Source organism: Geospiza fortis, unplaced genomic scaffold, assembly GCF_000277835.1.
Source record: "Geospiza fortis unplaced genomic scaffold, GeoFor_1.0 scaffold13, whole genome shotgun sequence".
Lineage (NCBI taxonomy): Eukaryota > Metazoa > Chordata > Aves > Passeriformes > Thraupidae > Geospiza > Geospiza fortis.
Genome location: NW_005054384.1, coordinates 2,585,704 through 2,600,563, shown reverse-complemented (window position 1 = coordinate 2,600,563; position 14,860 = coordinate 2,585,704). Strand labels below are relative to the sequence as shown.

General features: G+C 39.2%; 1 protein-coding gene across 1 annotated transcript in view; it reads right to left on the bottom strand.

The window, feature by feature from the left end:
• PIK3C2G (phosphatidylinositol-4-phosphate 3-kinase catalytic subunit type 2 gamma) overlaps positions 1-14,860 on the bottom strand; it is a 191,272-nt gene that overhangs the window by 141,789 nt on the left and 34,623 nt on the right. Inside the window, exons 9-11 of the mRNA XM_014308778.2 lie at positions 12,110-12,143; positions 4,182-4,377; positions 1,380-1,502 (exon numbers count right to left, since the gene is read on the bottom strand). Coding sequence (XP_014164253.1) covers positions 1,380-1,502; positions 4,182-4,377; positions 12,110-12,143 — 353 coding nt within the window. The remainder of the gene's footprint in view (positions 1-1,379; positions 1,503-4,181; positions 4,378-12,109; positions 12,144-14,860) is intronic.

Genomic DNA, 14,860 nt, shown 5'->3' with positions numbered 1-14,860 from the left:
CCGTGGGCTGGAGAGAGAAAAACAAGCAGGGTGGGACTGCATGGGCTAAAGCTGGAATGGGACAATGAACTGCAAGGTGCAGATGGAGCAGAACTGATCCCAGTGACAGACCCCGTGCCTGGTTGTGCATTTTGGGGCCATTTTGGTTCATCTTGGGTGCAGCCCTGGCTGGGCTCTTGTGCTGCCCAAGGTGGATCCATGGAGGAGACCCTTTTAATAAATCCCTGCTTTATTCTTTGACTCCATCCAGCATCTGTTCTAGGTCAGCCTTCAGAAGGCATCAAGGGCCTTATTTGGATACTTAGCAGAAGTTCACGCATTTTGTTTCTTGTTTCTTAATCATACACTGACATACTAATCTTCCTATATCCCTCCACTAAGATAAATGTGTTTGACATGAAAACCTCTTCTTCCATTCGACCAGTTTGATACTGTTGTGTGTCATGGAAAAAGGCAAACAGAAGTTATGAATTACACATACAATTACAATTGTAATTAGGAAAAAAACCCAAAACCAAACTTTTTCAGACTTGTGGCCTCTGTTCAATTCTAATGTAATCAAGCTGCTTTCAGATTTAGAATACACTAAACAGTGATGCAAAACACCAAAAATTTCAAAGATTGTAAATATAAATATGTCATTCTCAAGAAGCTGAAAGAATTCCATATCACCACCAAATCATAAAAAAGGTGCATCTCTCTCTCATCTATTGCAAATATGCTTTTTTTTTTCAGGCCATTGCCTTAAATGAATATTATTTGAGTGTGAGACAAACAGGTAACAGGCAGCCTTTACCCTAAAATGCCAGTTTAAAATTAAGTTCTTCATTGTAAAACTGCACATCCTTCTTATAAAAAAACCCCAAAACACAACAACAAACAACAAAATAAAATAGCCCTCCAAAAGTTAAACAGGCAAATAAACAAATAAGACCCCAACCTAACAATCCAAACAACCTTGTTTGGTAAAAAAAGGACCATAAAGAAAGGTTAAAGTGGATTCTCAAGCTGGATTGCAGATGTATTAAAAGTAGATCCAAAAGGTGGAATTCCTCAAAAGACCAGAAATACAGGCTTTGGTTCCATCTGCTTTCAGTTCCAGCACTCCTGGACTCCTCCAGTGAACAAACCAGCTATTCACAGACCAGCTCAGTTTAGCTTATTGTCAGACCAGACTTAGCTCAGCCCTATTTCCCTGCCTCTGGCTGTCCCATTTCTTTCTCATTCCAATCTCTCTAAGTTTCTGTGAATTCTGTGCAGTTTAATTGTCTCAGAAGAACATCCATAAAAAAATATGTTGCTTTTGTTTTTTTTAAAATGAATATTGGATGTGTAATATCTGTCTGAAAAACATATATCAAACACAGACCAAAACTTACTTCTCATTCCAGTCAGCCAGGAAAAAGAAGGACCTTTTAACTGGAGTATTTTTGCAAATCTTCACTTGACATATTGTCTTCCCAGCATAAGTCAGTAAACAGGAAAAAGAGAAAACTTTGTAGCTAAAAAGGAGGAAAAAATAAATTAATTTATTGTAATATACTATGTCCAGCACAGCATATTTTGAATTAACCACTCAGGAACTTATGAAAATCCATCCTTACATGAGAAAAAGAACCATAATAATTCATATCACAGTAATGTGTGCATGGAGGGGTTTTAAAGTTTTTTGGCTTTTTTTTCCCTAAAGTTCTGAATTAAAGACAGGTCTCAAAGACACCTGGGTCCTGTTCCATGTTTTGACATTACATTTTTTTTTTAATTATTGAAGTAAATGAAAATTTGGACATAAGCGAAGTGTTGGTGCTTGCTCATCATAGAGTCATCAGGAAATCTCCCACCTGGAGAACTGCATCCAGCCCTGGGGCCCCCAGCACATGAAAGACATGGAACTGTCAGAGCAGGTCCAGGGAGGGACACAAAGATGCTCAGAGGGCTGGGGCACCTCTCCTGGGAAGACTGAGGGAACAGGGCTTGTTCAGCCTGGAGAAGAAAAGGCTCCAGGGGGACATTAGATCACTCAAAGGGGGCTGGGGAGGGATATTTTACAAGGAAATGTAGTGATAGGACAAGGGAAAGCTTTAAACCGAAGTAGGTTAGATTGGGTATTAGGATGAAATTGTTTACTGTGAGGGTGGGCAGGCCCTGGCACAGGTGCCCAGAGCAGCTGTGGCTGCCCCTGGATCCCTGGCAGCGCCCAAGGAGCTCTGAGCAACCTGGGATAGTCAGAGGTGTCCCTGCCCATGGCAGGGGTGGAATGAGATGATCTATAGGTTATTATCAACCCAGGGTATTCTATGATTCTATTTATACCTTCTTTTCCCAATCTGTAAATACCAGATCAGTACTCAAGGGAATATATACATTTTTACACAGAAGCATTCAAGCCCTCTGTGCTGGCCTTCAGAAAGTGAACCGAGCAGCTTCAGAGTGAAATTTAGGTCTGGGAATATCTCTTGTTTCATGTTCCTCTTACTGAAATCTTTTAAAATATTAGTCAAAATAGATTATAAATAACTAATGTTCCTAATTAGTCTTGTAACTTCCAGATCTTCCTGCCAGGCTCAGCTTTAGATCTCATTCTGGACAAGAATGATGAACATGGGAAACAGTCAAATGTGAACAGGAAATTTGAGGCAGTCACAGATTGAAGGTGCCTGACTTTGCCCTATTTATAAGAATGATGGCTTATCTCTTCCAGAACACTGTAATATATTTTATAATTATTGTAGCAGATTTGGGGGATTTTTCTCTTTTTTTTTTTTTTTTTTTGATTGAAAGAAAACTATCTGTAGTCTGCAGTACCTATGAGGTGTCAGTCAGAGAAGGAAAAATTACCTTGTAGGACTAGGAAATACTTCCCCTAAGAGTCTAAACTTTACAAAGAGTTGGAGGATAGTTCAGGAAATAAAAGGTTTACATACAATCAAATTACTAAGTTCAGCTTTTCTCTCAAAAGTATTGATACATAATATAATATATATCATAATGTGTATACTTTCTTATAGGATACATTTTATACATTATACATATGCAGGAATATAGACATATGCAAATACATGTTAAAATACATTTGAACACAGCTGCAAGATCATAATATGGTCTTTGGAAAGGCAAACTGCCAGCATGAATTTATGCAGTGGAGAAAAATAAGAATGGGGAGCATGCATGTGAACAATGTCAAAAAAAGAATTTAAGGAAACCAAGTGTTAGAGCAGCAGTTCATGTTAACAAGTCCATGCCAGTTATGAATATTGGAAACACTGCAAAAAGGGATCAGGAGGAAGAAAAATTCTCATTTTTGTGTGCTCCAACCTAGCACAGAAGTCATCAGTGGCCTATATGTGCAATATCACATTTTTCTGGTAAAACATAAAATGCAGTGGGAATGGTATAGCCATCTGAAATCAGGATAGTGATTATAGTTCTGTTTTATTACCTCAACTATTGCAAAGCCCCTCAGATTTTTGTTAAATAGCTAATTACAGACAATGCTGTATAGTACATTATAGCCTCATGCTCACAGTCTAATGCAAATGATCCCACAGTCATTTGGGATTGAAGGTAAAAAGGAAGCAATGGGAAAATTAACAAAAACTTTGAGAACAACTTTTTAACTCATGAAAATAATGTTACCACACTGTGCTCACCTGTCCCCCTTTGATCACATTGGAGTAGTAAGAGCAGAACACCAGTTTTGCTTAGACTAGGAACAGCAGCTACTTGATGAGACAAGTAGATTTATCAAATTTGAGCAATGTAGACGACAATATTTCTATTAGCTTTTTACATAATTATATCTTTTTTCTATCAAAATTCTATTTCTATTCTTTTGCTTTCCTCTGTGATGCTGATAGTAGGTACACTTGCAATCACTTCTATGAAGGACATCACCACTTCAGGTGCTTAGTCATATGACAAGGATGGAACAAACCAAGAACAGAAATTGCTGAGAAAGCCTCACTGAGCTTGGGTTCAAGCAAAACCATCCCTCTGTTTTACTTGGTAAGCTGGCCTCCAACCCTTCCAGTTACTTGTCCTGCTGACACCACACCAATTCCCTTGGTGTGCATCACAGTCTCTAGCATTAATTTAGGACCACCACCAAAGCAGCAGAGATGAGGTGGTGTCTGTGAGAAATGACTTCTGTCAAAGACACATCTTACGAGCCCTCCTCCTACCTGGTCACCCAGGCTTCTGGGATGTTATGGGCAGCACAAACAGTGAAGCTCAGCTGGGAATTCAGGCTGATGCCTGCACATAAAGGGCTCCTAGGGATGCTGGCAAGCTGGAAATTGGCATCAAAGCTGCTGCTGTAGGCATGGATGAGACGAGAGATGGCCATGGAGAGCTCAGTCACAGCAGCCTCTATTGACACTGAGAGGAGACAGAGGAATAAATAAAGGTTAGCAACAGGGCATTTATGAAGAACTGTATTTATCCTAAACCATCAGTTATGGCTTTGAAATGCTTCCTAATAAAATTTAATTGAAATGACATAACCTGCAACTGAAGTCAATCAGCCATCTGTGCTTCTGAAAGTGGCCTTAGCTCATTTCTGGTGTATCCTTAACAGACTTTCATTACAGAGCTTTCAAATTAAGGGAGTTTCAAATGAAGGCATTTTCAAAGTAAGCATTTTCAACTAGAGCAAGCTACTGGGTACCTCAGATATGCCATTTCAGTCTTTGAATTTTTGTGCTGGAAGGATTTTTATCAAGTAGGTATTTTGTCACTTCAGCAGCTAAGTAGCTACTTACTTCAAGGGAACTTGCACGGCAGCAGTAGAAGGGAGAAAAGGCACTGGTTAAATTTTAAGACTATAAAGCTGTTGCAACTGTAGGCAAACAATTAATAAAACATATAAAAACAGCAGCCACAATCAGAAAAACTCAGCATTCAGGTGGTCATGCGTTGGTGATAATATTACACAAAAATGGACACTGAAATACATATCTATACAAATAGGTATGAAGTGCAGGCTGTATCCTAATTTATACCACGCTTGTATTTATGTATTTATGTCATTCCCTCTGGCTTCAGCTCTGCAGTACTCTTTTCTCTTTTTTTTTTCTTTTCTGCAATCCTTGGCTTTTATCCATCCTCCCTCTCTGGTTTTGGAGCAGCTTGGGGTTGCCTGATTGCCAGTGTAAACTCAAACCCCCAGTCCTGGCAGCCTCCATCAAGAGAAGAGAGCAGTTAAGAGCACTCATTTCTCAAGCACGGGCTAGGCTGAGAGAGAAAGTGTCAGAGTATATTACATTGTTCCAAGAGCAGGCTGATTTGTCTTCCAAGCGGAAAACACCAAATTCTCCTTTTTTTTACCCTTCTAACTCACATTTTTCTACATGATCAAGAACACAGTCTCACCATCTGTTAACATCTCTCGAAATATTCCCTGGACTTGTCTGGCCACTGAAGTCAGCAGCCATCTATCAGCTCATAGTGTCTATCGAAAGAAAAAAGAAAAAGAAGAAACAACCCAGCAATAGGAAGCCTGAGATAACTATTAGCTTTTTATCCTTGGAATAGGTGTAGCAGTCCTGCCCAACCTCAGATACAGATAACACCATTTACTGCACTTACCTATCCCAGTTTTCTGATAGAAATATTTCCAAAAAAACCCCTATCCTCAGTCAGGAATTTTATTCTCCTCCTTTGATACCCTTTTGCCTTTAAACCAGCAACTATCCAGAACTATTGAGTCACAAAATGCATTGCAAACAGTGCAAGAAATAATTTCTCTTCATTTCATAATAGACAAATTTTAATTATGTAACAATAGAAATACACATAAAACTGAAATAGTTTGACACATGATGAGGTTTGCTGCTGAAAATACTGACAGTAAATTATTGCATATGTGAAGGACTGGCTAGAGTACTACACCTTGTAATGTAATCATCTTCCACATATGAAAACTGAATCATTTTAGAGATCAACAGGCTAAAAAACTCAGTCCTCTTACTCTCTCTGTCTACCATTTGGCTTTAATTGCCTTTGTTATTTATCCTCTTTAGCATTTTCACCATTTATCATCCTTCACCACAATAGTTTTGAAAAAATCTTTCTCTCTAGTGATTTTTTCTCCTAGAACACCATTTAATTCTCATTCCCAGATGTGCAATCACTTAGTAACTGCAAACTAAATGTTTAAATTTGCACTGAATTTTTACATTCCAAGAACTTGCCCACAGTGATACACATGGAACCTTTTTAAGAGGTCCAGAAGAGGACATCAGGTGAGTGTTATTTGAACCAGCATTTCATCTGAAAAGTACCACACTATTTTTTCATTAAGGACCAACAGCTCCTTAGGAGATTCCTTGCTTCCAATCTGTTCCAAGTGGTTGACAGGCAAATGTAGTGTAATAGCAAACCGCTTATTTATGAAAATTGGCCTGTTGAAGTCAATGATATCTGAACAGAACTTTCTCAATGTTTTCTCCAAAAGAGCGTAAAAGTTAGTTCAGAGTCCCTGAAAATGTACGGTTTTAACACAATCTATATTCTAGGTGGTAAAGCAATATTTCAGATTTTGTCTCCAGAGCAAGAAGTAATATATTCTGTCTCAGCTAATCCACACATAGAGAGGAATACTCTGTGAGCAAAGGATTCCCAAATAATAAAGTCAGGAGAAAATACACAATGGAGTATTTTCCATAACAGAAAATGTACATATGCCAGACAAGGAAGAGATTAAGATTCAAGATGCCTATCACTGCATCCAAGTTGCCCTGCCCATTGACCTTGTTTGCAGAAAAATTATTTTCATGGTTTACCTGAGGCACAAAACTGATGTCAGATGTGTAAAAACCAGACAAGCAGACAAAACCAAACAAAACACATTTTTCTAACAGCATGCGAGGGGTGAAGGCAGCAATGGAACACTTGGGGGGAAATTGTTTCACTGCCAGCCAAGGGAGAAAAATGGCCTTCAGCATTATTTACCTAATTATTAGAACATACAAAATGAAGATATTTTCAGCAACAGAGTTCCACAGGTTTAAGCAAATGTCCAAGTATGATCTGGTCTGCAAGTCCAGGATTTTTTTCACCATTAATTTTCTTATTCTTGCTAGCTCTCAGTTATAAAACAGTCTATGGTTCCTGTGCCGGAACCAACCCTTTTCCAACCCCCATTCTTCAGTCATTAGGAGCAGTAGCAATTAACTGAATTAGAGGGAAACATCTTGGGTAGTCTGTAAACATCCATTACTCACAAAACTTGGTCAGCATTTTCTCACTGTATTTTAATGAGCTGCTGAATAGGATATGGTAGGCTGAAATTATATCTCCCATTCACGAAGCCAGAGAACTTTTACTGCTTTTTATGCCTTTTAATAAATCTCAGCTGAGAGAGGACTGGCGCTTCACTGATTTACAAAGCACAGGCCATGGACCTCCTACAGCAGATTCAGAGTTTCAGCTGTATCAAAACCTGTTTTCTAGAAAGGTGTCCCAGGCATAGCCAGTATGTAAGAGACAATGAAAGGACCACATTGCAAAGTGAACTGTGACCAAGATTAATAATCTCACAACTCAAACCTCGTGATCTATTTCTGGTGTGAAATTATTTGCCATCACCTTTTCACTGAAGGTGAGGAGAAATCTGACATGCAGAAATGAGAGGAAAACCAGGGAAGTGAACTTTAACCACAGCTGCCAGATATGCTTATTTCTGACAGATTCCTGTTCCCTGTGCAGGAAGTCTGAAGGAATAAATTGTACCTGGAGTGAGAAACAGAACAATCCTCACAATCCTGAAAGGGTTAGTGAATACACCTGCAAGCACTTTCAAGATTTAGTAAGGAATATAGGAGCTTATTCCTCACTGAAACTCACTTTTTCCTCTCAGTCCAGTATTACAATTCCCCTATTATTTAATTGCCAGATCTTCCAATAGAGCAGGCACCTTGCTGTTACTGCACCAGCAGATGATGTCAGTTCAATACATGTTAAACACTCTCTCTGACCTGTACACGTTTCTCCAGGTAAAACATGACAAAAATCTGGTTGAACAGAATTTGGAATGAAGGCTTATGACCCTTTTGACGGATTAGAAATACTTTTGAGAAGTAGAGCTTGGGTTTTTTCCTTTCCAGCTTATTTTCAGAGGAGAAAAAAAGAAGAGCAAGGTCCTGAATACAGTTTAGGACACACACACACAAAACCCAAAACCAAAACTACAGAAAAAAGAAACCCATCTGACCTTTAAGTAAAATGCAAAGCAGCATTCATTCAGCCACTACTGGGATAAGAGAGAGGCAAAACATGAAAAGGCTGTAATGCATATACTGATCAGATGCAGCTTCCAAGCACCAATATTTACTGGACTCTTTTCTCCTACAAGTTGAAGAATTCTATGGATTATCCCTTGAAAGCAACTTAAAAATCTCCTGCTATCCTGGTATCAAAAATGTCTCTGCTCCTATATGGTTTATAATGCCTTGATAACTTCTGCCTACTTTTTGTGCAGAATTGGGGGGTTCTAGTTGTTTAAAAATTGTTCTTGATTAAAAAGCCTCTGGCTATAGGGACAATATATCAGGATATAACAAAACGACAACTTAGAGGTGAGGAGCTGTGCTCTGGTTTGGAAATAATGAAGGAGACATGTAGAAAAAATGAAACAAAATCAATAAAAATCCCTTAAGATTTTTCCAAATTGTGAAACAAAAAGAGTTTTTCCCAAAACAAAAATGTAATGGGTTTGTGCTAAGAAAGGAAGAAAAAGAATTTTTCAGCTCCAAAGGAAACTCTAACAAAAAACCAAACCAAAACAACAACAAAAAATTTTCCCCCTTTCCTCCCCTTTTTAAAAAATAGAAAGCCTTTCTGTTGTGAATGCTTCTATTATCAGGTCTAGAAATAAATACCAAATCCCAAGCACAGAGAAGCTTTACAGTCTAAATGTAATGATGACTACATTACAGGTATTGTAAGCGTTACATTCCTGCATTCACTCTAAAAGATAACTTCAGCAATTCAGTTGGCAAATACTGTTAAGTCAGTATCATCAGTTCCTGGTGCATACCAGACCTTCTGGATGGCTCCCAGAGAACTACTGATCAAATTCTGAAAGCTGCTTATTATGTCTGATCTGAAATCCCTGCCCTGAGCAGCGAGGCTGTAGACATGGAATAAACATTCATTCATCAGCTTTTGAGAGCCACACACCGACTCAGGTCTGCACCAGCCTGCAGCCTTCTCACACTCTGGATTGCACTAAACTCCAATGCTAAATCTCCATTAACATGAGTAATCTTCATTTTCTGTGAACACCTGATGCTGTAGAAAGATACTGATATCTAGAAATGCCTATAGTTCCTCCCATTTAACAAGAAAGAAAATATTTTGAGCACTAAAACTTGAATATATTCTTCTAAGGACTTCACAGAGAGGAAAAAGACCATGATCTAGACTTAAGCATAATGTGGATAAGTATTGCTTTACTCACAGCAGTGGCATAAATTGTTCTACAGAGATAACACTGTTCATAGAGGCAGTTACTGGAGCACTAAATCAAGGCTAGATATTTTGAACACAGTCTTTGACTTGCTTAGTCCATGGTGAATGACTAATAATAAACCTCAAACAATCTGTTATTAAAGAGTAAGATTAAGGCAGTTTCTAAACAAGTTTTTAAGTAAGGCTTTCATTTTAATAGTATCTTTTATCTTTTTCTCTTTTGTGGTAGAGAGAAGCTATAACGGAGATAAACAGAACTCTTTTATGATACTCAGTGTGATAATCATCTCTCGGGGAAAAAAGGGGAAAAGAAACAAATTATTAGTTGGAGTAACTGATTGGTGCTCTTGCTGTTAAAATTTGATCCTGTTTTCTTCAAGATAAACATGAATACATATGAGGGACAGAAAGGAACAGTAAAAATGGGAAATCCAGTCTGTTTCTTCCTTGGCTGTCAATTCTAACTTCATCTGCAAATGTGCTGCTTGAGAAAGGAAAGCACATGAGGTTTAGCTTCCCAGAGATCTGGAAAGATTTAACAACACTGAGCAAATCTATGATTTTCCTTTAATTCTGGGTCACAGGCTTGCAGATTTTTGCACACCTGCAATCCTAGACTGCCAAGCACAGTGAAGCAAAAAAAGGGTGGGAAGTAAATGAGGTGGAAAAGGAAACACAAAGGTGAATTTGGCAGGAGCTTACAACTCACCACTTATTTGGCTTTTACTTCTAGCTTCAGCAGGTGAAAATATCATCTGGATTCCTTTCAAGGTTAGTGCCCCTAGATCAGTGGCATCATCATGAAGGTGAGCACTGGGAAGACAGGGTCTAAAGAAAACTTGTGATGCCCAAAAGAGAAGATGTAATATGGTTTTTCCCCACATCTGGGAGTTCAGCCCTAGGTTCCTGCAGATCAGATTTGGTCATTGCACTCACATTTGGTTTTTTTCAGACATGTTCTTAACACCAGCTTTGACATGCTAGCTCATTAGCCTAACTTTAAATATTTTACTGACTTTTAGTCTATTTAGTTTATTATTAGGTGCAGCTCTAAGGCATGTAGCATGTCAAAACATACATGAAATGGAAATTTGGTTACCTTGGACAAATTTGAATGCAGGTTTCTCCACAGAATGACTAATGGCCTGGCAAGTTCTGACTTGCTATCAGTAAACTGCAGTTTCTAATCTTACACTACCAAAAGGATTCTGCAATCCTTATGAAATTAGGGTGTGCCAAAAGCAAACAGAGAAATCTTCACAGTTGAAGATTTCCTGGCATAAATAAAGGTACAGAGAAGTAGGGAGTAAACACTGATTCCTTCACTGTTAGTCAATGAATGAGATTTTCCTTGAGAGAGCTGCTGATTCAATGAAGTTCAAATTTGGAAATACCTGTAATTGGAGGTGTGTTTTAAATCCATTCCAATTACATTTTCTGAACAGTGTGTGGAGGAAGATGTTTCTCAGGTAGATCTTTATTAGGAACTATTGATTGTTTTTAACATGAGCAATTAGCTGCCATTGAGGGTGTTAAAAAAACGCATGGGAAAAAAGAATATATGCAAGAAAGAAGAGTCCCACAAACTGAATTTACCTTCTTTTCCCTTCTGCACCTGCATGTTCCTGGCCCTCCAGCTGCCTAGCTTCTCCTGGCATCATACAAATTGAATTGCTGCTTCCCTTCTCTGCTGTTCATGAAGTTGAATAATACAGAGAACAAGCCTGGCATTTGGAAACCTGCATTTGAAACAACTGTATGTTTGAAAGACTGCTGAAATCATTGCAGCTGATTCACCTTTTTTGCCTCTCTGAGCACACTGCAGTTGAGAAAAGCAAACAGAGGAAAAGAGCATATCAGAGGCCATTTTATCCTCAAACAAAATGGAGAGAAACAAATTGCTTCCACAGCCCACCTCAATGCTCAGCTGCAGGGAGGGCCCTTGGATGGTACCCATGCAGCATCCCCAGCTGCATTTGGGCAGCCACAGAGGCGTAGAGCAGCACCTGATGAGGCTGTTCCCTCCTGGAATCCACCCCCTGACAGAACAGACTCCTGCTCATGCCTTGGCCTGAGAGGTGCTGACAGAGCTGGGCACCCCTGAGCCAGTGAGAGTTTCAAAAGGCAGGGTTTATAATTTTGTCCATTACTGTTAATTAATGTCCTCTTCTTATGACAGTCTATCGTTAGATAAGACACCGTTTATGCAGCAGAAGATCACAAAGAACTAAAGCTCTCAAAGGGAGGAATTAAAGTTATTGGAGTCAGGTGGAAAAGTCATACAGAAAAATAATTTTTCAGTCTTCCATGAAGTTCATTATTTTCCCTTTTCTCAACATGGAAAGTTGTGATTAAAGAAAACTACCATGATCACCATGACCTGAACTCAGTTCTTTCACTCTGCTATTTATTCTCCATATTTGAGTCTCCAGATTATTTTGTGGAAATGCTGTTTTATTTACACTTTTAGATCACTTCAATTTCAACTTACCAAAATTACCTTATAATACACTTCAACATGTGAACATCTGCAATATGCACACTCAGATTAGTAAAACAAACAAATAGCAAAACGTGTTTTTTGATGATACACCTTGAATTAACATACTTTAAAAAAAACCAAAAAAAATCACTCTACCTTTGCCTGGTGTTTCCACACTTTGAAGAAAATTCTATCAAGACAAAAACAGAGAGGAAAAAAAATAATCAGTCACTTCAGAAAAGACTGGGTAGATGTTCTAATGGCTGTAGGAGTAGAAAATACAGTGGGAAGGGGAAAGGATTTAGATTTATCTTTATGTTATGATGACACAAGACATGACTGGGATTCAGAGCACCAGGACCTGCTTCCTCTACCACCTCAGCCAAGCGACTCAGACCTGATTTCTGTCAGTATTTGTGCAAGTCAAAGTACTAAGAAGCACTCATCAAATGTGCTCACACGTTCTCAGCCTCCACAGTGGTACAACAGAGAGAAGAATTCCCTCTCCACCCCTTTGCAAGCCTTACACAATCAGATGTGAAGCCCTAAGGGCAGGGTCTTGGCATCCTTTCAAAGGTGAGGAGCTGCATGGCTCCACTCAAGTGGCCTCCATTTCACCTGCTCCCGTGCCAGATCACTGAAAATAGCTGTGCTCTTTAAGGGCCTTTGAGCAGGCAGCTGACCCGAGGTGGCCAAAGGGAAATATTGAGTGAGGGGAGACCCCAAAGTGCTCTCCAGCTTCCTCATGAGGGCAAATGACAGGCACTGATGTCTTGTCCTGGTCATCAGTGACAGGACCCAGGGGAATGACATGAAGCTGTGTCAGGGGAGGTTAAGTGGATATCAGGAAAAGCTTTTTCACCCAGAGGCTGGTTGGGCACTGAACAGGCTCTCCAGGGCCACAGCCCCAAGCCTGACAGAGCTCTGGAAGCATTTGGATGACACTTGAAGGCACAGGGCGTGATTCTTGGGGTGTCCTCTGCAGGGACAGAAGTTGGACTTTGATGATCCTTGTGGATCCCTTTCAACTCAGCACGCCCTATGATTATATGAGTCTGTGATCAGACTTGTACCTACAAAGCAACACAAAAATAAGGAGCAAATCTTGACCAGGGAGACTGCAAAGTTAATTCTGCATTTCAGTATGGCCTCTGGCTTGCACTGTTTGAACCCACATCCCTGTAAGGTTTTCTGCCTTTCAAAGTCATTAATCCCTTTATGGTGGGCTCAGAATGCTTCGTGTTAGTACATATGCATTCAGCATGATGCTTCCCAAAAATTACAGTGCATGCAGAGGTGGCAGAAGAAACACAATGTTGGATGTACATTCTCCCCCTGGCACCCAGCTTGGAGCTGCCAGCATTTGTCTGGTGAAGATGAACAGAAGTCAAATGCTTACTTGAGGGGAGAAAAGCAGCATCCAGGCTGAGAATTATGTTTGCACAATCTTCATAATGCAGCGAGACAAATGGGAACAGAGACTTTTGTTCAATTCCCTCAAATTTTGGAAAGTAAACAACCTTTTGGCACTGTACTTATAATTTCAACATAGTATAGCATGCTTAATATATAGTGGATTAGTGCCTGTTCTGGCAGGATTTGCTCTCCTATGACATTTTGTGAGCTGCTGTAAGAAAGGAATGGTAAAAAAAAAAGAGAGATGAAAAACATTAACGTATGCATCAGGCCCAAAGCCTCCCCTGAATGGATTTGAAAATCCCAGGGTTAGGTTGGTTAGAGACTGAAATAATCACATTTACAAAGAGATGCAATCAGTTAAGAAGAAACCAGCACTGGTGCCAGTTGCTTTCATAATCTCTTAACCACGGTACAGGAATGCACAGTACTGGCAGTGAGGAGGCAATAAGTACAATTTAATTAAAGACAGAAGATTGAAACTAAGTTTCTTTGTTTTGTTTCAGGTTTTTTAGGGTTTTTTAAAAACCAAATTAAACAGAAGCACACTCTTTTTTTTTTTTCTTAAGTAGGAAAGCACATATGTACAGATAGGTATAAACAAACATACACTGGCAACCTATGTAATTTACACTGGAAGAAGTAAGCAGTGGTTTCCCTGAGGCTTTATGTGCACTTGTGCCAAATGGACGTGTTAAAAAATATTCCATAGAAAACCACATAATATATTACACTAAAGGATCAGGAAATCATGTGGAAAAGCAGTTAGAATGTTTTTCTGGCACCTCTTCCTTAGCAGATGTGTAATGCTGCAGTGCTTGGGATGTAACAGGTAGCCTCAAAAATGTCACTTAATTTGGGGGGCAGTTTACCTGCTCATCTGAAAAAAGCCTCTCTTCCTCCTAAGAAAATATTTTGGTACTACACTGACGAACAGAATTGAAACAATTCAAGTAATATGGCAAAACATTATAATATTATTGTAAAAGTAATATTGCTGCATTTAATAATTTTTTCAGCACCCAAAATTCACATAAAAAATGACCCTACCATTCAATATGAGTTAAAATCAACAAGAGGTTTGAGGGGTTGGTACTCCATTGAATAACTGGCTGCTGAGTACTAATTTTGACTACATACGCTGCTACAGACAAGCAAAGTGGTCAATTTTTCTTTGCATAAATATTAACAAATAGAGATGCAATCTGATTTGTTACATTTATATTCTAGATGTGAGGCAGATGTATGTGGCATTCACATTCTCTGAAAAAATCCCTTTGCCCAGGATTTTTCTCCTGGGAAGCTGAGAAGCTTCAGAGAAAAAGGAAAACAATTCTTATCTCATTTGCTTCTCATGTGTTTTGCTCATGCGTGGAATGTGTTTGGAGATTGTTTACCCACAGGTGATTGTTTCATTGGATTCTGCTGTGAGTTGGTTTGACTCGTTAGCCAATCAGGGCCAAGCTGTGTTGGGACTCTGTGTTGGGAAAG